Source organism: Neodiprion virginianus, chromosome 7, assembly GCF_021901495.1.
Source record: "Neodiprion virginianus isolate iyNeoVirg1 chromosome 7, iyNeoVirg1.1, whole genome shotgun sequence".
Taxonomy (NCBI): domain Eukaryota; kingdom Metazoa; phylum Arthropoda; class Insecta; order Hymenoptera; family Diprionidae; genus Neodiprion; species Neodiprion virginianus.
In genome coordinates, this window is record NC_060883.1 from 8073152 (window position 1) to 8096721 (window position 23570).

The 23570-nt window shown below is 37.3% G+C and overlaps 1 protein-coding gene across 18 annotated transcripts in view; it reads left to right on the top strand.

Annotated features, from left to right (window-relative positions):
* LOC124309592 (thyrotroph embryonic factor) overlaps positions 1-23570 on the top strand; it is a 223562-nt gene that overhangs the window by 106782 nt on the left and 93210 nt on the right. For 6 of the 18 annotated variants that reach the window (XM_046773361.1, XM_046773362.1, XM_046773364.1 and 3 more), the window contains exon 2: positions 17059-17088. The exons of 2 other annotated variants lie outside the window; for them this stretch is intronic. In XM_046773361.1, coding sequence (XP_046629317.1) covers positions 17059-17088 — 30 coding nt within the window. Of the gene's footprint in view, positions 1-1975; positions 2737-17058; positions 17089-23570 lie in introns of those variants that run through there. 10 more of the 18 variants (XM_046773357.1, XM_046773352.1, XM_046773350.1 and 7 more) reach the window with 9 other exon arrangements.

Below are 23570 nucleotides of genomic sequence, written 5' to 3' on the forward strand. Positions count from 1 at the left end.
AGCAAGAGACGTCTTATGTAAATTAACTTGAGCTTGAGGGGTCACTTCGAAGGTTCCGAAAAAATATCACGAAAGTTCAAAATCATTATATTTCGAAATCTAATACGTGTAATAAAAACTTTCCTTCTGTCATTCCGTGCCTTCAGGTGTATATAAAAAATAGTTCAACCTGCGCGACGAAATTATCATTTCCACTGTAAATGTTAAGTTGAAAGAAATATTCATAGAATTATGGATAAGAGTATAAAACAATTTCTTTCACATCTTCGTTTAAAATGGTGACTGAAATTGCCATTAGTAAAACATTCCGTAATGATATGCAGTCACTAACGACTTTTGTACAAAAATAGAACCATTTTTAATTCTATATATTGTCATCATAATTATCACAGTATTAAGTCTTATTTAAGAAATCCAAATTTGAGTTGCTGATGAAGTGAATAAAAAAAAAAAATGAATAAAAAAATCTTATGATCTTCTACTTTTAGCCCTGAAGTACAACATTTCACCAAATTACAGCTCTTGTATTCAGGCTGGCGAGACCAGATTTTAGATGTATCGCTAATTAAACAGAAATTCTCGATATCCAGACAACCTTTACTCAGGACATGGTCGAAAATAGTAAGGCAAAAAGAATGGCAAAAAAGCGCAAAAGCCGTTGAAAATCTGAAATAATTAGTGGTGATGAAATACACCTGAAGCAACGTAATGACAAAAGGAAACTTCTTGTTATATGGCTAAAATTTTGAGATACAACGATTTTTAACTTTTATGATTTTTTTTAGAAACCTTCAGAGTGGCACCTGGCATACAAATTAATTTTCATCCGAGGTTTTTCGGTAATGGATACCTGTGATTTTTCTTATAACGATCCGTGCATTAAGTCTTAAGACAAATAATCGAATGCATGAAATATAATTATTTTACCCCCCCCCAAAGGTGGGAGGGGATTACTGAGTCACGAACCACTGGACGTATATTTTAATCACGTGAGAAACATTTTTGAATAGACAGTTTGAAAATCCCGAGACAGAAGCATTTGGCCTCTCTTAACCAGGGATATCCAAATTTGTTTTCAAATTAAAAAACGCGCCAACATCGTTAACGACAAAAGTTTGACATATTTGTTTTCGTGAAAAAATTGGAACGAAAACGACCACTTCATATCTTGGACATTTTTTGCCTAGATCCACGGCTGTGAGGAAAAAATGTCATTACTTGTCGATCGGACACTACTTACAATGTTCCATAAGCGATTGGTCGAAATTAATGTGAGTAAAAACTCATGAACCAAAAAAAAAAAAAAAATAAGTAACAGCGCTTGGGGTGTATCTTTACGCTGGAAGAATTGATTTGAATAAAATCTCACAGTGAAATCCGATATTTAAAGTTCTCAACCATTTTAGCTTGACACAGAATTATTCATGCAATGTACCTACCCAGGATTCTTCTTGAAAGGATCTTCTTGACCATTGCAACTCGTCTAGTTTACGGGCGTAACCAAATGTTACCAGTACGGTTGGCAGAGTGTCAACTGGTCGATTCTAAGGAATTTGATCTAGTCAGCAAAAGTCTGGTTCAGGTTGCGAGTACGGATGTCAGCCAATCAAAATTAAGGAATTTGAATCGCGTGCGTTAAGAGCAGGTCCTTTTAAAAAGATCCCCCGGTACACTCATCGTTCGATGTACTTAAATGTCCGCTTAACTCTTTCACCTTATAAATTTCGATTCTATCTCCTTGAGTATTGTGAAATTCGAATTTATTTTGATAAAAATTATTTACTAAACAAACGAAAAATTAAATAATATATCACTTTTTACCTACGAGGTAATAACGAATCGGCTGTTCATTTGCTATGATTCGAGGCAAGGAGGCATTGCAAATGAGCGACAGCCATCGATTCCGCCATCAATGGGATAATTGTAATTGTTAAATATTCCGGTAACCCTGTGTATCAATGATTTCTTATCAAAGGTGAATTCTTCAACTTCGTCCCGTTTTGCCAGTTTGACGCGTCGCTTGTGGCTCGCTGATTCCAGGTTCAGGATTGAATAGCGCGCTCCGAGTACCCCGCCAGTGACATATCGTGGTTTGGTATTGGTGAAAATTTCTATCGGAACAGTTCAATTCACTCATGTATTAAACAAGAAGAACCATAAACATTCTCTTCGATTCGCCGCTTTGGCGCCGTCATCGGAACAATACTCTCAAAAGTGTTTTCTCAACCGTTGTGAAAGTGATAACGAATAATTCAATTCCACACTACCCTCTTCAGTTATGGGAATGAAAACGCTGATTGTCTGAATTTGCGATTCCGTTAGAGCATGCGCATGAACGGATAAGACACTCGCCGTTGGACTGAAAAAATTTGGGAGTAAAGTCCTGGTAGAATTAAAGGGAAGAATCAACCGGTACGATAGAGAGTCTGGCTTGGCACGGCATGGGTGGTGCCCAAAACTATGCGGCAGAGACCGAGGCGGGAAGTTCCTGCTGGCTACAGCATCGCTGGGAGGCGGTTCACCCACAAATCCAGGTTCATCAACAGTACCAGACCCACTTCCAGCAGCCGGGACCGATGCAGCAAACCGTCGCGATTCCAGCCGCACCTCAGCACCACCAGCCGCAGCTCCAGCAGCCTCAGCACCACGTCGAACAGCAGCAGCAGCAGCAGTATCACTTCCATTCACGATCTAGCGCGGTTCCTGCCCGAAAGTTTTGCTCCTACACTGTACCAGGTACTTTGATTCTTTCTCGTTAGACTTTCGTGATCGGGTTACGATCCCCTCCGGGATGTCCTTTTGTGGTTGGTTAGCTAACGCATGCCAATCACCAAATGGACGGTCGTTTAGATTGGTCACTTAACTCGACTGTGCTCTTACTCCTCAATATTGTTTCTTCCGTCCCGAAATATTCATACACGATAACAATATACACCAGGGACTGTACTTACAGCCGTCGACTTCTCCAGGTTATGACAAACCTCTCCTGGGATGACCCATTCGGTGATCTTATTAGCTGATGATATTCCCGGTACCGCTGAGACACGTCCTTCGAATTGCGGTTACCGAATCCAATACGATCGCAGAAAAGTTCATTGTCCATGTCCAAAGAGTCTTCGCCGCTGGCGGATCACTGTCTTGTCGAGATGCCGACTATAACCTTTTGGCTAGTTAAACGTTGATTAAGTTCACTTTGAATCAGCAAGACGGTAACCATTCGCTTGAAATGTGTTGTTGACCTATGCCCCAGGTCTACGAATGTTCTCAAAAACGTTGACATCCAGCAGAAGTAAAAACGAAAAGCATATATTATATAAAGCTCCCTGTAGTTTGTAATACAAGGATCAAAATAATCTGATGATTATGGAAACTTTAAAGTTTCTTATGATTATTCTTTTACGATGACTAGTTAATTTACAGTCAACTTTTACCTTGTTAACTATAAATTGACAAGCCAGCGGATATTCGTGAACGTCTGGTTAACAAATGGTCAACAATTGGCTTCAAATACACTCTTCGCCCATCAGTTCCCGATTATTCATCACTTTGTGCCGGCGATAAGTCAAATACGAGTCGAGTGGCGATGATCAATAATTCTATCATTTTATGGTTGCTTAGATATACAGTGCTTGCAAGATTTTATTAACCTACAAATCCATTCTTTCTTTATCTCCAATTTTTCAATTCTTTGACTATAATTACGAAAGCACTTGAAGGAAGACGACCGCGAGACGACGGTAATCACGAATGGTTAATAACCGAGATTACTGACTTTGAGAAGTCTGAATAAAAGGTTTCTTCTTAATTTTTATCACGAAGTATTTTCTTCAAGTCCATAGATCATTTCTTCTAGATCGCAAATTGTGCAGCAAATAATATACGAATGAATGATGCCCATAAATAATTCGGATTCTCACCCCAAACGTTTGTGACTAAAACGCGGTGTTGAGGTTTTTTCGAATTCCGCTATAAAACGACAATGGTAACCAACAAGTAAGTTCAATTTCAAATCATGGTGATTTAGTTGGGGGGTTTTAATAAATTTAGAGTGCTTCGCGGTTACAGAGAAACAATACGCACTAGATAATACGAAATTCATACGTTCGGATAGATGTATAATAACGTATAGGTAGAAGCAACAGATTGATATGAATAAAAGATGTTCTTCATTTCCACTCGGAGACACTGAAGCCGGCTATCTCTTTCATATCTAGCCATTTTCTCGCTGCACTGTTTTCAACGGTGAGATCCAGGAATGCATAAATATTGCGCAACGTTCTCGTGAGATTGCATCCGAATGCGGAACAAAAAATTATAGAGACCGAAGAAGGGGAAAGAAATACCAATCAATAGCTGACTGCTCGCCGTCAGTCCGCAGCGAAGAATCGATACGTTTTTCCTCCCGAAAGAATACAATGAAAATCACGAATTTGAAATTATGATGATGAACCAACTGAGAGCTGAATGAACTGAATACGAAATGAAATGTTGCAAAAGCATCCCGGGTATAAAGTCTTTATGCGGAATGCTTTATACATGGGTGATTGTCATTTGTTTAGTAGAAAATCCTGTCCGTGCATAACATAGAACAGTGAAAGGATTACCAAAATGGTAATTTTATACATCACTCGCGAGAAATGCGTATGTAATAACACTGGAGATGCGAATCGGTGTGTTATAGTCAGTGCATAAACAACAGCTACGTAGATACTGTAAAGCAGGTACATGGAAACTGTATCTAATCACTCGCATCCTTTATACATGTGCACAATACACGTTATCTTTATATCTTCTCGGTAGCCTTTCTCACCCGATGCAGTTGCAGAAATTCTTTCATTTCTTTTCTGCTTCGCTGTAGAATTGCCTCGCCAATTTTCGTCTTGGCTTTGTAAAACCTTCGGCATTTAGGCGTTCCGATGAGCTGGACTACGTCCCAACCGGCGATCGAGAGTAAAAGAAAAATAAGAAAAAGGCGATCTAGTTTCACTTATAAGAAGTTGAATTGGCCCACTTTTAGCGTCAGGTTTTAGTGATGACTTTCATTTATTTGTTCTTCACCGCTGATTCTTGTTCTTCTTGTTCTTCTTCTTCACCTTCCTAGTTGAGCTTCACGTTGACATTGAAAACGATACAAGATGGTATCGCGCGATGTTAAGTATATCACATCAGAAACATAATCAGCTTCAGCCAACGCCGAGTAAATGACGAAATGACTTTCTCCGGCGCTGTGTATACACGAAACCAGGGTAAAAAGACCTGCTCCGTTTCAACCGTGACCGGTTAATTGCCCGTCTATAAGAGTCACACGAGGTAGCCAATACCTTTGGTACTGGAAATTGACAAGGGGACCTTTGTCTGTGTAACAGACTGATAATCGGTACCACCCAATGATAGGCATTTAACGTTGTAGGTACTCGGTTACACCTCATGCTGTTTTTACATCTTTCTTTTTACGTCCAGTAAGATCGTAGCGTGAAAGGCCGGTCTAGCCGCACTTTCCCAACGCAATACACACACGTGAATTTCTTACGCGATATTACGAAACTTATCGCTGCTCGAAATATGCCGACGACATCGCTGATCAGCAGCGTGAAATCACTCTGCTAGTAGTACTTCCAAATTATCGCTGGCCTAGTTGCACAGAATATGGGAATCCATTCAACCTCGAGGTATTGGCAACAATCTGCCGTTTCGGCACTGTTCCATAGAGGTTTGTAAAGTCATTCTTGAAAATGAGCTAATTGGCGTGGATACGTCAGTATTGTTATGGGCTAGCGAAGTCCCAGAACAATCGGGTAATTTGATCAGGGAAAGGTTGCGCACCACTTGAGAAAGTGTTGATATCCATGACTAGCGAGCGTAGGATCTGTCACTGGTAATCCCTGGGCTACGGTATACGCTAGTCGCGTGGAAAAACTATGATTTTTTGAATCAAGAAATACGCTCGAGTTGTCATATCGGTGAAAATCTCCATCTATCGAGAGGTATTATGTACTGTTCAGTTGAAGGAAGTGTCCTTTCTTTCAGTGCATAATGCTTCGCAGCGGATCGTTAAACGCCAGTTGCGTTGTGTCAATTGGAAGTATCGAAGGCCACGAATAGACCACGGCACCTGTGTGTGTGATCATTTGACCGGAAAAAGGTGGACTCAATCATCTATTCCTGTCATAGAATTAAAACCCAGGTTGAGTTATGGCCTGTAGGACCTAGTTTCAATTTGCCATTTAAGTTATTGTCTCATCCGCATTAGACGCGCAGCAAATCGCGGTTTTGTTAATTTGAAATTTTTTACAACCAAGCAGCAAGGCTCGCGACTGACTCCGGTTTCTTTTTAACGATCGACACATTCTTGAACAACAATATTTCCAACCAAGCGGTAAACCCAACGAGGAGCAACGCTGCGACGCCGATCGCGTTACTACAGGTGTACCATGAGCACGTAACTGCAGTGTGTGCACACGCACACGTTGAAAAGGTCTTACACGCGAGTCTCTAAGCGTAAAGATGTCTTGATTCCTACAACATGCCTGCACTCAAGGCCAAGCAGCGTTCCTTTCCGTTGCCTAAGATAATATAACGACGGTAGTTATAGTGCTTTTCCACAATCCATATGCCTGAGAAGTAAGACAACATCCTCTATTGCCTCCCTCATTATTTCATTTATCGTTGACTTTGACTTATGCGCCGGCTGGTCATCCTTTACTTCTACCTTGGAGACAGTCACGTTCTCAAATCGTTATATCTTCACAGTGACACACAATTGCATGCCCTTTTTATAAAACCATTCGGTCTAGAACTCAGCATCTCAAAGATTAACGATAAGAACTTATCTCGCTCACTAATAAGTTCAACTCGAAAACATAACGAACAATGCGGTCTCATAGTTGTAATTTCAATTGGTTTACTAATCATGTCAAAAGATGGGTTCATCATACTTAATGTCACATGTACTCCTGATGAAATTCCACTCGTATAGACTACTATACCACTTTGCTAGCACATAGGCATCGATGTTACATCTGGGGTACTAACTGCGTGTAAAATCCAACTTTGGTTGACCATCTGCTGGCAAAGCGTCGTTCGCATCATCAACTCTCCAAGAAACCTCCCAGTAAAAAACAAATTTTGTGACCCATGCGGAAATTCAACATCGTACGGTGTTATATTGACACCAAGTTACAGTCCATAGAAGTCCACATGGTGCATTCTTCTTACAATGTTACCTACAGTTGTGTTCGATCGGTTAAAAGCTATTGAAATTTTTTTCCTCAAACAACAGTATACGTACATCAGTTGAATTCGACATATCTGTAGACAAAAAATGATTCCTTTTTACCTTTTGCAATAGTATCGCGGAAGTATTTCGACGTGAACAGTGAAAGACACTTACTGTGGACACCGAACATTGCGAAGTGCCGGGTCTAATGGTGGATTTACGGATGGGTGATGTATGTCGTTCGGGTTACAAGTACGCTGTAAGAGATTAGCGAGATGTGGGAGATTATGCGGCGACCCATAAGAATGTCGCTAGTCGCCGGCCAACGGACCCTTTGGCGTGTGCGAGGAGCAAAGGCAACACGCGATCCCGTCGCTCTTGATGTATTATCCCCAACTTTGCGTCCCGCACAGCTCATCTCCCATCGAGTGACGTCCTCCGAGAGTACCTACTGTAGACGAAATAGCCGAGTCCACTTCATAATCTCGCTAGCGATACAAGCTGACCGATAAATCGATCGGACACGACGAAGTCCTCGGGCGATTTACTTGATTCCGTTCATTCGCTGGCAAATATGCATGCTGCGCTAAATAAGGAAGGTGATTTAACCCTTTGCGGCACAGCGAGTCATATACGAATGCCTTTTTTTTTGCATAATTGGAATTCTAAGTCGTCGATGTCGATGTTTTAGGAGAGACTATGATAATTCCACGAGTATAGTGAGCACCATAAATAAACAAAGTGTTGAAAATACTTGTTTATACAGAATAAATGTGATTTTGGGGATGTTATGGGGGCTAGAAAAGTGGAATTCGTTAATCTTGGGGTTTTGGGGTCACTGGAAACAAATTAAACGTCAAGTATCAAAATGACGGATCCAATATGGCGGACTGACAATATAAAAATTGATCCGATTCGCTTGAAATTTGTTACTCGGGGGTTTTCAGGGTCACTTCAAACGAATCCACCCTCAAAATTTAAAAAATTCAAGATGGTGGATCCAATACGGTTGACTGAAAGTATAAAAATTGATCCCATTCGCTCGTATTAGATTCAGAATTCTGAACTATATGACAATTTCTCAGATCTGACCCCATTTTTAAAAACATCGATATCGAGAACCCCTAAATGTATACCCAGTTTCAAGGAATTAGACCGCGAAAAAACATTTGCGCTTCAAAATGCTAAGAGCGATATCTTAGGGTAGGCAGATCGATCGATTCCTACCAAATATCGCCTCGCTGCTTAGATGCGCTTTCGAAGACTGTGTTCACATTTTCGAACGTTCGATTCTTTTGACTCCCACGAATTTTCTCCGGAGTCGATACATGCTTTCGTCGATAAGGAAACGACTGTCTGCAATTATGCTCACACACGCCGGGTAAACCCTTTTATCTCGTTCCCATAGAAAAGTAGGACAAGCTTCCGACGCAAGTTATATTAGAGGGAGACAAGTTCGGTGTCGTCAACATAAGTGGGATAACAGTTACACGTGTGTGTTTATGTGTTACGCTTCGCTTTAGCGACGTCGCGTTTCCAACGTAGGTTTCATACCCGCAGTGTGACTCGGATTGTCGCGGAGTATGAGTCAGGCGCTGCTGTACCTTGAGGGAAAAATCTCCTACGACGCCCACGCTGCATTCGTGCGAACACCGCCTTCCATCTTCCAGGCTTCCATAGCACCGGGACAATGGAAAATCACTGCGATTTCCGTTTTAGATATCGCTCCTCGTCGGCGTTTCAATTTTTTCCTTTACACGTACTCGAATCATCGATGCTTGATTTGCTTTTCGAGTGAATTGAATTTTTGCTCGAAGAACATTAATTTGACTACTTTGAATTTGAACTTGACAATGTTTTCCAAGTAACTTACATCTTTAAAATTGAACAAATTTTTGATACGTCTATTAGCACAATGCTTTTTTTCCATTATTATTCACAATCCGGTGAATATTGGATTCGTCTTTTTTTGGAGGAGTTCCAGGCGTTTGCGTGTTTTAAAAATGTTCAATCGATGTGCTTCGGCAGTGATTCTGTAATTCAAGGTTACTTGTGAAAAAAAGAAGAAATTTTATACCTGTATGAAGTTGAATACTTCAATCTGCACATATTCAATGACAGTTGACTTCGGTTAAAAATCACCCGACGAAGTTCTAGCGGGTGTAACTTATCGCTTCAGAATTCAGGTTCACCTAAAAATGAACCAATTATGATTTTCCAGCGTAATTCATAATGATTCGAAGAGCGAGTTGATCATCGGTTCGGCTTTAACTGCCAATTTTGGTCGTATCTAGAAGACACTTGAAAATTTTGCATACTATACTTGAACCAAAGTCACAACTTGTGTACGATATTATAAGCTTGCTTTGAAGCGGGGTTAGAAAATCGTTTGAAAATTGACTCTGTCCCTCGGTTATTTATTTCTTCAGCAGTCACGCTCGATGGCACCCAACTATTTTCAATGGAAATGGTTTCCAATTTTATATTAAAAAGGTCTTGTATATTAGCCGGTCAGTTTTTGTTTGATCACCCACATCTATTTATTATGCGCACTACTGCAGACATCGTTTAAAAATTATTTTACGACCATGTTCATCTCTAATGGTTCCTACTTAGTTGCCTTCGACGGTAACCGGTTGGCATAGTAATTATTGTTTTCTCACAGTCGTTAAATATTATGCGTTAACATTTATGATTTACTGACTGCAGTTGAATGTAACGGATCTCTTCTGACAGTCTGCTCAACTATTCGGAGTCAATGAAACTGAATTACGTTGATTGATGATCTTATCAAACATCAAACAATTAATCATACATTATACAAGCGTATTTTCTTCATTGTGAATTTTATACGGAAAGTCTGAATAAACATCATAAACCAATTGCAGTAAAAGAAGCCTAATAGAAATTTAACACTTTATGGCAATCCTAAAAAAAATTATTATCGCCATCGTTATTATTACTGTTATCTTATTGCCTCAACTTTAAAATAGATTTGCAGTTTTTATGATTTATTACGGATACCGTTGGTTGTTCATCAAGTTTTCAAGTTCGAAAGAAAAACTGTACGATACATTTCACAAATTTTAAATGAGAATTTGAAAAAATGATTTCAAAGTGGAATAAACCAATTGAATGTCAATGAAACAAAATGTACGTATGTATTTTCGTCAATAATTCATTCATGTTTGAATGATTGCTATATCCTAATCGGTGTTGCGTTTACCGAATGAAAAAAATACCGGTCAAAAAACGAATTCAATTGTCTATCTCAGACTAAGAACTTCCATAAATACGTAGGTTTGCCACAATTGCAAGCGTTTAAGGTAAGGGTGAAATGAAGTATATATAATATGTGTATGGATTGCGCAAAATCGTTTGCATATCGGCTGCAGTTCAGAGATGAGTTATCGTAATTCTACGCCGTCGCCGTTTCATTTCTTCACTGCAGGCTGTAAGATTTTCCGTTCTTTGTCGCGGTACGTGATTTTACATGATGTATCGATACGGGGAAAAATATCATTCATTTGTTGCAGTATAATTTATGACACAAAAACACTTTACACTATGTATAGATGCAAATGCAGAAACAAAGTTTTTTCCTTATGTAATCAACTGTTGTATTCGTAAACAATATTAAAAATACACTGTTATATTATTCCTGACAGATTCGTTCGTTCGATCATCATTCATTCAACAGTTGTAGATTTTATAGATCAACGCTCGACAAGAGTTATAATTATTACGGAGTCATAAATCGTCAAATTTATATCCTGCTTCCAATTATCATGAACCATTTAGTTTCTCAATAGTTCTTCTCAACTACACACTAATCACCAAGCTGCCGATTTACAGCTAATTTGGTTTTTCTTTTTCAAAATTTTTTTACTAGTCTTAATATGTAGAAAATATGATATCCGTTATCACCGTGGAAATCTCTTCCACTCTATCTCTCTTCACTCAATTTTTCTTACCTCTGCTCTTTCTCTTTGACTTATGATTAACACTGTGGTACGTAAGCTACAGTTAGATATACATATACATTATAGGTATACATATGTATATACGGAACTGCCAGGCGCTCACTGCATGTTTTCTAATTTAGTTTTGCCAGTTTGCTCAAACGCTGTGAAGCGAATCGAAGTCAATCGGCATGAAACCTTAGAGAAAAAGAGGAAGAGAGTAAAAAATGCGGAAAAACGGGTTTGGCAGAAGTATTACATATTGTTTTATCCGTTGATCTACACAAAGTTTTTTTTCACCGCGCTAGAATATTTTTTAAATTCCTCGCTCAAACGAAAGGATCCCAAAGTTATAAACGATCACGATATTGAACCGTTCACTGAATGAAAAAAGTGTATCATGTAACCAGTTTCGGTAAACCGAGGCTCCCTTTCTAATTGCATGAATTTTTCACATAGTCACATAATTTTTAAGTGCTTTTTAATGGGTCATCAGTTTTTCATTTTTAACTCGTATTGGTTATACTTCTCATACGTATTTCCGATTCTAAAAAGCCTGAATCATCGTAACTTTCTATAAAAAAAAGCATTTCCTGCTAATCTAGCATGAAAATTCGGATGCGAATTTTTATACAAACTTAATACACATCAAAGAATTGTACAGAATTTTTTCGAAATTCTTGTTTCCGTTTTTCTTTGTCCCCTGCATACAATCCGCCATTTTGAATTTTCGACTTTCGAGTTAAGACTCGTAATCAGTGACCCCAAAAACCATCTAAGAAAACGTTTCATGAAAATCAAATAACTTTTTAAACTTACGTTCGCCATGTTGGATTTGTCATTTTGAATTTTTGAGTTTCGAGTTTAGACTGGTAATCAGTGACCCCGAGAACGATCTAAGAAAACGTTTCATCAAAATTGAATAACTTTTTGGATTTATGTTCGCCACATTAGATCCGCCGGTTTGACTTTTCGAGTTTCGAGTTCAGATTCGTAATCAGCGACCCCAAAGGTCCATGTGTGTAAAATTTCAAGTTAATCGCTTGTAAGGAAAAATGTATGCACGAACGAATTAACATGACGGACTGCAAAATTCCTACAATACCAAGGAACTTGGTAAAAAGGCCTCAAATAAATAGGTTGAAATCGCCTTCAGCTGCAGCAGTTCTCTTTGTTCGGGGATCGGAGGTTGGCGATACGCCCGCTCGGCGAGAAGAAGCCTCGTCTACGAGATTCAGCGCGCCTCCCACTGGAGCATTATGCGAGTCAAGATAGAGTATCTTTGGCGAGGAACATTTCCCTTCCTCTTCTTTCGTTGGGTGATCCCTTGACCCCTGCCCTGCCCATCGAGGCCCACGCACTGGGCCCAACCCCGCGTCCTCTTCGGTGCTGCTTGCCGGCTACACTGAGAGAAACATCCACTCAGAACGACTAGCTTAGGTATATATTCCGACTAGAAAAGTCACTCAGATATCCTGAAGACAGCAGCTATCTAGCATAGTTGGATAAACTATGGAGATAGTATCGAAAACTGACGTTGGGTTGGTGCTAAAAAAAAGTGGCCGACCGTTGAGCGCAACGAAAAGTTGATCGGTTTATTTACAACCAGTGTTCATTTGTTTAATTTCCGTAGTATTTTATACAAATTTTTTTGCCTCGTTATTTTGTTCAAGTGAATTTTACGCTTTAACCCTTTCAGTCACAGTGGAATGCTCAACGTCCCACCTAAAAAATCGATATGTGATCTTTGTTACTTCGTATAACCTCAAAAAACCCCGAGTAATAAGTTTCGGCCGGAATCATAAAATTTTTATAGATTTTTCTATTTTACATACGTCATATTGGGTCCGCCATCTTAGATTTAGAGATTATCAAATTCTGACATCAGAATCTTTTTTATAAAGTGTGTTCAGTGTTCGCGTCAATTTTTCGAACCTCCTTGAGCTAAGACTACATTATTATTATTTTTCAAATTTTTGAATGATTTTGTTGCTTTGGCGAGGACAAATTTGCAAAATACTTGCTTCTGAAACTGGGGAATTACCTTTATCACGATTGAACTGCGATAGAAGCAATACCTATGACGGCGGATGCGGGATGATGATGTTCAAAACATTGACTGTCACCAACTTTCATGATTGTGTAGTCATCCTTTGATGTAAACCATGCTTCGACTGACCTTGCAAATATGTATAAATATTTTTCCGACTATTTTCATAATTATAATGGAAGTTTTAAAAATCATATTACAACCGTGGGTCACGGTTGAGGATTATTTTAACCATATTTTTCACACTCGCCAGTATTTGCCGATGTTCTGTGAAAGAAAGACCCCAACAACTAAACCTCACGTTATACGTATCACGAATAAATTGCTGGTTATTTTGATTTTCAAAATTTACCAGAGACTCTTGGTCTTTCTGTCTTTAAAAATATGGTATCAGTCGTGTTGAGAAAAAAAATAAAAAAAATAATTGATGTGAAAAATAATTGAAAACTCTCAAAAAAATTACTATTTTTACAAAAAAAAAAATCCAAACTTTTATCAGCTGGAAAATTTGAAATTTTTATTGAACATACTCAAAATATGCTACTTCAAGTACAAAAATCATTCGATAGTGATTGTTGAAAAAAGATATTCGTTTTGAAAGGCGAGGCAATGTGTTTTAGTAAAAAAGTCGCGATGCACTCTTGCCTCAAACCAAGATTACAAAGCATGAAATGCATCGTTTTCAGAACTAAAAAAATGGCTAAAATCGGCTGGGATCATCTCGTACCCCAGGTGTGCCCGTTAAGGGTGAAGATGAAGGGTGGCAAAGTGTCTCTTTTTTTACGACTTCTCGTGTTCTGGAATTCTGGAAAAACCGATTTTGTTTATTAATTGCATTTTGTAATAATTTTACTATCTGTCGGACCATGAATTCGACACTGGAGTACTTTTCATTGGAACGGAATGATCAAGTTCAAACACGTTGCATCTTCATCAGTTCGGTACTGATCTAAACATCGTTTGTTTCGATCAACGATTGAAAGAAGAATTAATTTATGTTATTGCGTATATATAACCTCAATTCTGTTCTCAATTTTCATTTTGACATAGTTTAACATTTTTTGGAAAATGTTCTAATAATTTGAAGCGTCGCAGGTAGCGATCGATATTTGGCAATTCGGTAACACTGTACGATACCTGATCATGATAAAGGTGACGATTGATCGATCTTTATTTATATCCTTTCCGGATTTGCGTTTGACGATGTAACATTAAATATACTGCTGGGATAATTAACTTGGCCGTTTCTTTGTGATCGTTAAAACATTCATTCCAGCGATCGCGAATTATTAACGAAGAAGGCTTGAGACGCTTTATCTTCCGATCGAGTAAATTAGAGTATTTGATGAAAGATTTGTTAAACCACCGGGATTTCGTATTATCCCGCAGTATAATGCACCGAAGTATTACGCAACTAACTGCCATGTTCCGGATACAAGGCTGCGGCATAAGACACAATGCTATTTACGGGAAGCGTCACGTTGACTGTACGGTAAAATCGAGAGAATCGAGTCTGTAGGTTCTCAGTATTGCGCCTCGTTGTGCGGCTTCGGTGTGAAGCTGTGGAAAGAAATGCGATATTTTTTAGTGTCTCATATGGATATAAACTTCACTTGTTACAGCAACTAGAAAATTCTCGGTGAAAAGGATATTGTTACAAGAAAATCTGGAACGAGCAACTATTTAGTGCGATCGTATAGTTGTAAATACTATATTTCCTAGTTATTGGAATGTCAAATCTATTTGTCAAGATTACTGTGTTTGTTCGGTTAAACTTAAGACCTTGAAAACGATAAATTTCGTCAATGTTGTACTCATATCAGTACATCCTTTGCAAAACGCGTAATTGTCGTATCATAGACACGGTTTTCCGTTGGAAATTCAAAATTTACTCTGAGAAATAATGGACCGAAGTATTCGAAGCTTGAACCTCCGAATTCGAGATACATCTTCGAATACAGCTCATGAAACCGAACACTGGTGGGATTTTGAATCAAAACGTACGTTTCAAAGGGTTAAGAGGATCAGGGTGAATTAACTTCGACAAATGGGGAAAATCCAGGCTTAATCGTGCTGCGTTCATCTTCTGAAAGGTCTGGTTTTCACCGAATTTACGGAAAAAAAGGGATCAGTTTCGTCGGGATTCATTAAAGTTGATCGATCGTGTACAGCGATTTCTTTTATTCCACAAGAACAAAAACATTCATCTCGCAATTGTTATAGAGTGTCCGCAAGCTCCGCGGAAATCGAGCTGCTATCTTTTCAACACATCCGGAGAATATCAAAGAATCAAAATTTTGGCAACACTAGTTGATAAATTTGTTTAGTTGGAAAAAACGAATAAGAAAAATAGATGTGCTCTTGGCGATGGGTTTTTTGACGAGATGGTGCGACTACTGTTCGAGCGAAACGTCGAGTCGGCGCCATAATTTAATGCCATTCCTTCGACGCTTTTCAAGCACCGAACACCCTTTGCTGTGATTACACGTCGCGAATAATGCAAGCATGTTGCAATAACGTTGAATCCTTGAACATAACGAGCGCAGACGCCAAAGCGTGGTTTACAGACCAAGAAGAACCCAGATCTAGTTGTCAAAGTGCGTTGTGAATATTCTACGCGGAGCGATAGGATTATTTGAGTCGAGTGATATTCGTTTGGTTCAACTAAATGCTGTAGTCAAATGCGATACTCACTTAATTCGACAAAATACTTTTGTCGGACGAAATACTCGTGACAATCTAACATAGGGGAAGTCCCTCAGTACCGGACACCTAAGGTTATTCGTTAATAAAATCGTTATGTAGGTGAAAATATAATTATTTTTATTTTCGTTATAATCTTTAGAGTATGTTTAACAATACAAGAACTTTTGGAATTAGTATATAACGTTAAACTGAGAATAAAATACAATTTTATTTAGTAACAAAAACTAGGGTGTCAGAGAAGTGTCCCCGCTAGTACCGGACACTGATAGTACGGATGGAAAAAATCTCTTTAAATTTAACGAATTTTGCAGTGGTCACATATACTGGGTAGACCATTTTAATCTATTATGGAAAATATCTCAGATTTATGGTTGGATGCAGAAAAATGTTTCAGACAAAAGTTGTTGAGGTCAAGGGGGGTCGACTTTTGGTACCAACAACTTTGACCTTGAACTTGTTTTTGAAGGTCATTTCAAGATCAAGATAATTTTTTTAAACAGGAAGACCTACTTTTGACTCCGGATTTGAAAAGTGCAGAAAATTTTACGTTCAAAATGATATTTTAAACAAGGTCATGGAAGGTCATATGAAGGTCGAATTTACGAAAATTGTTATATAATGTGTGCTAGCTCGGAGTAACGGTTGGAAACATCAAAATGTTTTTAAAAATAGTTGTCAAAGGTGGCTCAGAATTTCAAATTCTGGTTGCAACGACCTTGACCTTGAATTTGGATCTCAACGTTATGTCAATGTCAAAGTGATTTGTCAAGCGAGAACCCCTGCTTTTGATCTCCGATTTGGTAGAAATAAGAGATGAGAAAAATAGTTGAATTGAAGTCATCGTATTTGGAACAAATAAGGGATACTGGATCGAATTAAAAGCTTCTGGAATTGTCGAACTGTTCTTTGAATTGGTGGTATACTTTTTTAACATGGTATCAAGATAAAATGCATAAAGATTTCATGATCACCAATTATTCGTTGAGAGGCTTACAGGCGATAATAATTAACAAGTGGATCGAGTCGAGTGATCTGTGTTGTTTGAAACGTATTGTTTCCTTTACTTGGACCCTCATTTACAGATAACAATCATGAAATACTTTATATTTATATCATTTTTTCAGGTGACCCCATGATAACATCCTCACTGAAGGGTAAGTTGGCATTAGCCAAATTCATCATTTATTTTCATTTTTTGTTTTTCGTTGATAACCTCGTTTTTAGTTTCTATTAATTACGCCTTAACGTTGTTTTGATCTGTTTATTTTTTTATTTTGTTGCTGTGATTTTCGATTTACCCATCGATTCACGTTTTCGCATTCAAATACTCAATGTGACAATACTTCAGCAGCAACCTATCAATTATTCTTTGTGATCATGTTATTGACCGTTGATTGTTCAATGTGCACGAAGCTTCATACAATTGCAATGAATATTCACGGAACCTGAACTTCCACAGTTAGTTGGGTCAAATTGGCGCACAGGTAAAATAATTTTCTTCACAAGCAACCGGGCGCAACGGCTGATGTCGAAACAAATATTGTCAGGAAAATGGATTTATTGCACATACGTCGCGTTAGTGATTGGCTAAAAAAGTCACTCATAACCGTACGTTAAAGGTAATATAACTGATTCCATTGTCATATCCTGCGTTGAACTAATTTCTATTTCAAATGAATAGGTAAGATCTCCCACATAACATGAAAACTTTCTAACAAACTTTTAATAAAATATTTTATAGAAAGATTATGAGAACCTTTTTTTACGCTTTTATGAAATCTTATAAAAATATTTTATAGTAATATTGAATGAAATAATTTTAAAAACTTTCAAATACATTATACTGAAATGTTATTTTGCATGATAAAAACTAATTCAATAAAACACGGAGGAAAGTTCACAGATATATTTCACAAAATATTCCAAAAAAGCTTTTAAGAATCTTTCAAGAATTATTTATGGAAAGATATCGGAAAGACTAATGAAATAATATATAATGCCATGAAATATGAAATATTATGTGGGAAACTTGAACATTTTGAAAATTCACAGCTCGTTAACAACTTCGACTCCTAGCTGGAAATTTTCAGCGTTGTTTGGGGATAGAATGAAGCATATTCCCTGAAAATTTCAAGCGATTTCGAGTTGATAGAAAAATGTTACAGCTATCTGAACACAGCGATTTTTCAGAAATCAGTTGGTTTTGCGAGGCCGTATGTAAAAAGGAACGTGGTAATTAATAATAATTCGAGTAGGTAGTGATAAAGTATACCTAGACGAAAAATTTGAGCCATCGATTGGCCGTCTAGTTGGAAAATTCTTGACTTGGCAGCGTTTCAAAGTTATGTGAAATTTTGCTAAAATAGTAGTTCATGAAAAGGGTCTTAATTAAACTGGAGTAAAAGCTTTGGGGTAGAAAACTATTTTTTTCTTAAAAATACAAGGTCAGAGAAGGGGAATGCCGTTTGATTCGAGTCTTTAAGTCCCATAGAGCTCCCATGAAAAAATCGTGGAAATAATTAAAAAATTGAATTATTAAAAACTTCAAAAATTTCTATAGCCACCAGATTTTCTTATATTAAGCTCAAATTTGGAGAATCGTCTTTTTTTATAACCTACTTTCTTAAAAAAAAATCAGCAGCAGAATCGCTGACCCAAGCCCGCAGGCTGCGGTCGAAAAGTATTGAACGTACCCATGTATATGTATAAAGAGGCATGCATTTCAAAAATATTTCAGAAACATTTCAAAAAGAATACACGAAGTTTCTAAAATCAGTGTGAAATTCTTGCTGCAATATATTTAAAACATTTCTTGAAAGTTCTTGTAAAATTCTATGAAGATTTCAATATAATATTTCAATAACATTTCGAGAAACCTTTTGCAAGTTTCTGGCGCGGACATTTTCAACTTGCAGCAACCTTTTTTTCAAATATTTTTGAAAGGTTTCTTTCCTTTCATGAAAGATTTCATAAAGTTTTCTGAAATATTCTTTTTTATGTGGGTGAATTTGTTTCTACCGTTTTTGAGCATCGAGACGTTCATTGTTTACGCCTAGTTGAAATGCTTGATCCAATTGTTTGTTTGTTTGTTGACGATATATATCATAGTCGTACGGAACTAATGAAACGTTGTTCAATTTACTTCTCACAATCAATATCGAGACACAATATCAGGCTTTGAAAGAGGCAATATTTTTTCATAAGGTCATGTGGTACTCCTATCCTTACCGACCGAGCAAACTTAAACTTTTTCTTCCTACATTAAAACTCTAAAGCGATTTTGAATTCTATTAGATTGAAAAAAAAAACATAAGAGCACCAAATTCGGGGTGTATAAAAAGATAATAAATTTTAAAGTTGAAGAATGACTTTACGTCGAGTTCAATTATCATGAAAATCAGAAGAGCTTGCAAGCTTCGAGGGAATCGAGTACTTTTTCACGTGAGTTTTCAAGGACGACTAACTGAATTAATAAGCTTCAGTTGAACGCAATTTTCTTACAGCTGAAAATGTATCAATTTTAATAATATCCGGGCCTTAGTGTGGTTGCACCCACAGAATTTACCATTTCGTGACGTTGGTGTCACTTTCACTAAAATTATTTGCGATAATTGGTTAGAGAAAAGAAGAGCAAAACTTTCCGTGCTTCGGTAATTATATTCAGGAATCAATCCGCGGATTAGTCGGAGACGAAACTTTTTCCAATACTTACCGCGGATACAACGCTTCGGTATTATTTAGGTACAGACAATCGCGTGTATATTGTATTACATATGAAACACGAAGAAGGCCGTCTGCTGCACATATACCGTGGATATTTGACGTCGTGCATCTCACGCGGTAGTTACAACAGTCAATCTCGTCAAGATATATCACCTTGTATGCGTTGCACAGAAGCGTTGAAAAATAAAAATATGTATAAATATATGTGTACATCACATTTGTGCACATCTAGGTATTTATAAATAACGTACATAGGTACGCTTCGCTAACGCGTAATCATTTTTATTAGAGAGGGAGGAGAATGTTTTGTCCTTGTGACGTCACATCCCGTCGTGTTTTCTCCTTCGCATGTGTGTATATGTGCAACCTATAAAACGTACAGATTATATGTTCAACGCTAATTCGATTATTTATACACGTTTCTGAACACGCGAATCACTCATCTCATAGCCCAAAAGCTCATTACACTGCACTTAGGAGACGATCCCTGGCGAATGAATTTACGGTTGAATTTTTTTATAAGAAAATGAAAATACTTGGACAATTTTGCGGTAGTGAATTTACGTACGCTTTGAACACAACGTGCTGAAATTTCGATTTTGAAAGATAAAATTGTACCGCGAGCTTTTTAGGTTAGGTGAACTGATTGGCGATGTACAGAAAGTGGCGCGAAAAAAGACAGTTTTGAACGTTTCGGACTTTTCAGGTGGTTCTTTAGTCAATTCGATGCCCGTAACTGTATATGAGACTTGGACTGATTGTTAAAAGTAATGACGTGAATCTCATCGTTGAATATCAGACCAGATTACCGGCTAAAAACACGAAAATGAGCTTTTCGAAAATTGGATCTTTAAACACAGCGCTTACGGCTGATTCATGTTTTTTCAATGGAAATGCTATCACATTTATTTCGTAAAATTCATGGACCTTGACAAACAACGAGACTGTGGTTGTTAGAATAATGATCTTTTTAACGATACGTTGAAAAAGCGACGTCACCAACCGTTTCGAATAGATTTTTAATGATAAACACGACGGTTTATAGGTTACAAATGTCGCGTCCGGGATCCGATGATATGGCACGGAATTTGAATAACGTGAATCGTATTTTCACATAACCTTGATTGATTTACTACTAATAATGTTGTAAGAGTAAAGATGGAAAAGTTTATATTTCATTGAAAGAAATCTACTGCACATCGAGATTTAAGAAAATAATGAAATTGTACGCTCGTTATTAATTGTGTCTGAGAACAACGGTAGTCAAATTAAAAACTATGGATAGAATTTTATTAATAAATTCGCAGTAAACGCTAATCCAAAATGTTCTTTAAATTCGTGAATTTCATTTTCGTGCATCGTTCCAACAACCTTAATATAAATTGCACAGGTCTTCAAAAGGATGCTCTACTGACTCCGGAGTCACGAAAGAACCACCTCAAATAAGCATAATATTGAATATATTATGTGACATGACGTAAAAGAATATTCGATTAATTTTCATTCGCAAACTGAGTTACCGTTTGCAAATCTTACGAATAAAATTTCCTCATCAGCTCATTATAATTGAGAGCTGGATCTGACTGCAAATTTTGCATCAAAATACGCCTGTGCAAAGATAAAAAAAATATATAGAAAAACTGCTAAATTTACAACAAGACCGGACAGCACAAAGAGAGAAGATAATTCAACAACCGACATGACATGGTTGGATGAATATCGCACGGACAGAATTGTGAAAATGAGATACATTTTCTGATCCGTTTGAAAAATGCAAATTGCAACTGATTCTTGGACTGTAATAATATTGGCTTTCCAACTCCGTGATTGTTAATTGAATTCAATTATCTCACTTTTAAGTGTCGTAAAATCCTCAAAATTGAATCCACTGTGCCAGATTTTTTGATTAGATATTCACTGAATTTTTTTTTAATAAATTCAACAATCATATGTCGACTAATTTGAGAAAAAACAAATTTTTAGTATCGTTATCGTTGTTTGTTCTTATATTAGTTTAAGCTTATCGGTTCAATTATATTTCTTCTCAACAGGTACAATTTCCAATGTAACCATAAAATAATTTTTCATCAAATATTCGAGGTACAGGCTTGGCCTGAATCATAACTAGAATTGGTTTTTGATTGATATAAATTTGTTTGAGGTGAATCAGTCAATAAATTTTAGATGAAAAGGAAAACGAAAATGTAAAAATAAGATAGTTAGTTATTTTTTTCGGTGATGTTGACTTGAGAACGTCAATAAATTAATTCGTAATCATCGAAGGTGACGGTTCTTGGAATACATGCGCTCAGATACAAAGAATTTCTCAAATTCACCAAACATGGCGAACGAAATTTCATTTGCGTGAAAACAAAGTGATCCAAAGAACAATTTGCGTTATCAATAGGAACCGCATAATTGCAGATTAAATTGAAAAAATATTTCTTTCACCATACTTGGTAAATTTGAAGAATTGTTTTTCCATGTGATCATCGTCATTACTAGAATCAGTAAAAAATGTAAGAAATCAATTGTCTTTAAAAATAATTTTTTAACGTCCGCTGCTGCGGTTATAATAATTTGTTATTCTGTCTATTTTCGCCACTGCATTATCCTACGGATACTTGATTATTTCAAAGTAAAAAAAAAAAACGAATCAATAAAATACAGTCCGAAACATGCCGAAGACAGAATAATGAAAGAAAACGCTCGAGTTAATTCGACGCGCGTTCATCGAGGCGTGAGCTTCTGTATTTGAGCTGCGGATCCCCGCATTTCATTGTGTTACTCATCCGTATTTACACGACGATTCTCCCTTGCACACGACGCCCGTTTGCTCAGCTTGTGTTCAGCGTTCCTGTAATTTCTATGGTCCTCAACTCAAATCGTGGGATAGATATAAAGCTGTTGACTCGCGACTGCGATTACATCGGGCAACACAAGTTCTGCGTCTGAGTTCTAGATGTCAAATTTTTATTTCTTCCACGAAACTGATAAAGGAAAAAGTAATTTTACCAGACAAAGTTTGCTTTTGTAGAAACCAGAACGATATTTCGGTTTTTAAGAAAATTGACCTATTTTCAAAAAATTTATTGTAAATAACAATCGAAGAAGAATAATAAAAGAAATTTATATTTTCTATCTGAAAAACCGGAAAAGTTTGAGAAAATTCTTCACGAGTGCTTTACTTGTTTGTATCGTCTATATCATCCATCACAGCTGAACAATCTGAAATGGTTTTGAAAACGTTAACAGTGAATTCTAGAATATTCGAAATTCACATAAATTTGCATTATAAATACATAGCACAAAAATATCGCGTATTGTTTTTTGCTACAGTCGAACCAGTTTTATTTTGAATAATATAATGAAGAAGCAAAATTTTATCGCGTATAATTCTCACGCGCTACGGTATAATATTGATCAGATTCCCGTAGCTCGATGAAAATGCGTTTGAATTTTGTATTTATTTTTACAACAACGTGCGGATAACTTGATCGTGGATTATCCTTCGGTCCTGGCTGTAAGCAGGCGACTACTAGGCGTCCTGAGAAGCGTGCCCGTCTAGCGCACGCACATCTTGCAAACCGGATATCGGGATCATCGGTTAAGATCGTTATACCCGATCAGCCACGTCGCTCATTGTTGGTGAAAATAGAAAGCAAAAAAAGAAAAGAAACAATTCAGAATTGAATAACACTAAGGGATGAAATAGATCTAGTACGACACATTAGATTCATTCGAGGTTTGGAGAAGATATTTGTTTATATGACGCGAGCATGTTTTACGCGTTTTTCCATGCTTGTTTCTCGTGCTGAAAGTACCCATTTCCATGACCGTAGAATGACTCTGCGAATGCGCATGTGCGGAGTACTGAAAGGACCACTTTTAAGTTCTAGGTTAGTCGAAAGTG